This window comes from Nicotiana sylvestris, chromosome 12 (assembly GCF_000393655.2).
Source record: "Nicotiana sylvestris chromosome 12, ASM39365v2, whole genome shotgun sequence".
Classification (NCBI taxonomy): Eukaryota; Viridiplantae; Streptophyta; class Magnoliopsida; order Solanales; family Solanaceae; genus Nicotiana; species Nicotiana sylvestris.
In genome coordinates, this window is record NC_091068.1 from 42,681,845 (window position 1) to 42,683,084 (window position 1,240).

At 42.6% G+C, this 1,240-nt stretch overlaps 1 protein-coding gene across 1 annotated transcript; it reads right to left on the bottom strand.

Moving 5' to 3' along the window:
- Window positions 1-482: 482 nt before the first annotated feature.
- Window positions 483-857, bottom strand: LOC104213248 (uncharacterized). Its single transcript, XM_009762709.1, has one exon. The coding sequence runs from the start codon at window positions 855-857 to the stop codon at window positions 483-485; it is 375 nt and encodes a 124-aa protein (XP_009761011.1).
- Window positions 858-1,240: the final 383 nt, after the last annotated feature.

Sequence of the window (1,240 nt, forward strand, 5' to 3'; positions counted from 1 at the left end):
AAACAGGTTGAGAGTCCTACAAGCAGGCTATCGGCTCAACGAAAGGTGTTGGTGCACTCCATTTGCTCCGGAGTTGCTTATTTGGTCAATAGGAGTTGGACATGTATTGACTGGTATGGCGGGGCCCTATCCCAACCTTTATGGAATTTATGTATTCTTAGAGGCTTGTAGACCGATGTCATGTATACGGATACTTGTATGGCCTTGTCAGCCTATGTTTTGAGTATATTAATGATTATGTTGGCCTTATTGGCCCGTACGTCATATGTATAAGTCGGTATATCAAGTAGGATCATCCTATATTGAGTATTCCCTCGTGTTTCATTCTAGTTATCTCACAGTAGCCTTTCTGTCTCATTTACCTATGATAGTATGATAAGAAAGATACATGATGTTGGTACTCAGTTGAGTAAGGTACCGGGTGCCCATCGGTTTGGGTCGTGACACTTGAAATCCGTGCAAAATCCTCTATTTGACTGCCTTCAGAGTAAATAAACAATCTGAGTCTCGCCCACCAAACTCCGAAAAGTGACCAATTTCTTTCTCTTCTTCAAGAAACTCGAGTTTGTTACTACCAAATCAAATGCTCTAGCAAAGTCTAGCTTAGTCATTCCTCCTCCGTTTCTATCGCCAAAACCAAAGCTACCATGCATATCATCATACCCCCCAGATGTCGCTCCCATGTTGTCACTGAAATCTCCTCCTATGAAAAATTTCTCGGTATGCGGGATACAATGCACCATCTCATCCAAATCCTCCCAGAAATGCCTCTTGACTTCCTCATCCAAGACTGCTTGGGGTGCGTATCCACTGATTATATTCAAGGTAAAACCTCCAACAACCAGCTTAATAGTCATCAGCTTATCATTCACTCTCCTAACTTCCACCACTAGTTCATAGAGGTTCTTATTAACTAAGATAGCTACCCCGTTCCTTTCCCTACCCTCCTAGGATACAAAAGTTTGAAACTACCCACATCCCACGCCTTATCTCCTTACCATTTAGTCTCCTGTACATAAGCTATATTAATGTTCCTTTTCTCGAGAATCTTTGCTAACTCTATAGATTTTCCAATCAAAGTTCCTATGTTCCAAGACCCCACTCTCAGCCTAGTAGCTACCTTAGCCCTCTTACCCCCTGCAACCCTTCTCATCGTGCTGACACCCTCTATGACAAGACCTTACTCTTCCATTATTCACCAAAGGCACTATAATCTAGGAGTCACTGTGCAAGCACTATC

Bases quoted from the DNA above. Each gene is read 5' to 3' on its own strand.
- LOC104213248 (XM_009762709.1), bottom strand. From the start codon at position 857: ATGACTATTAAGCTGGTTGTTGGAGGTTTTACCTTGAATATAATCAGT.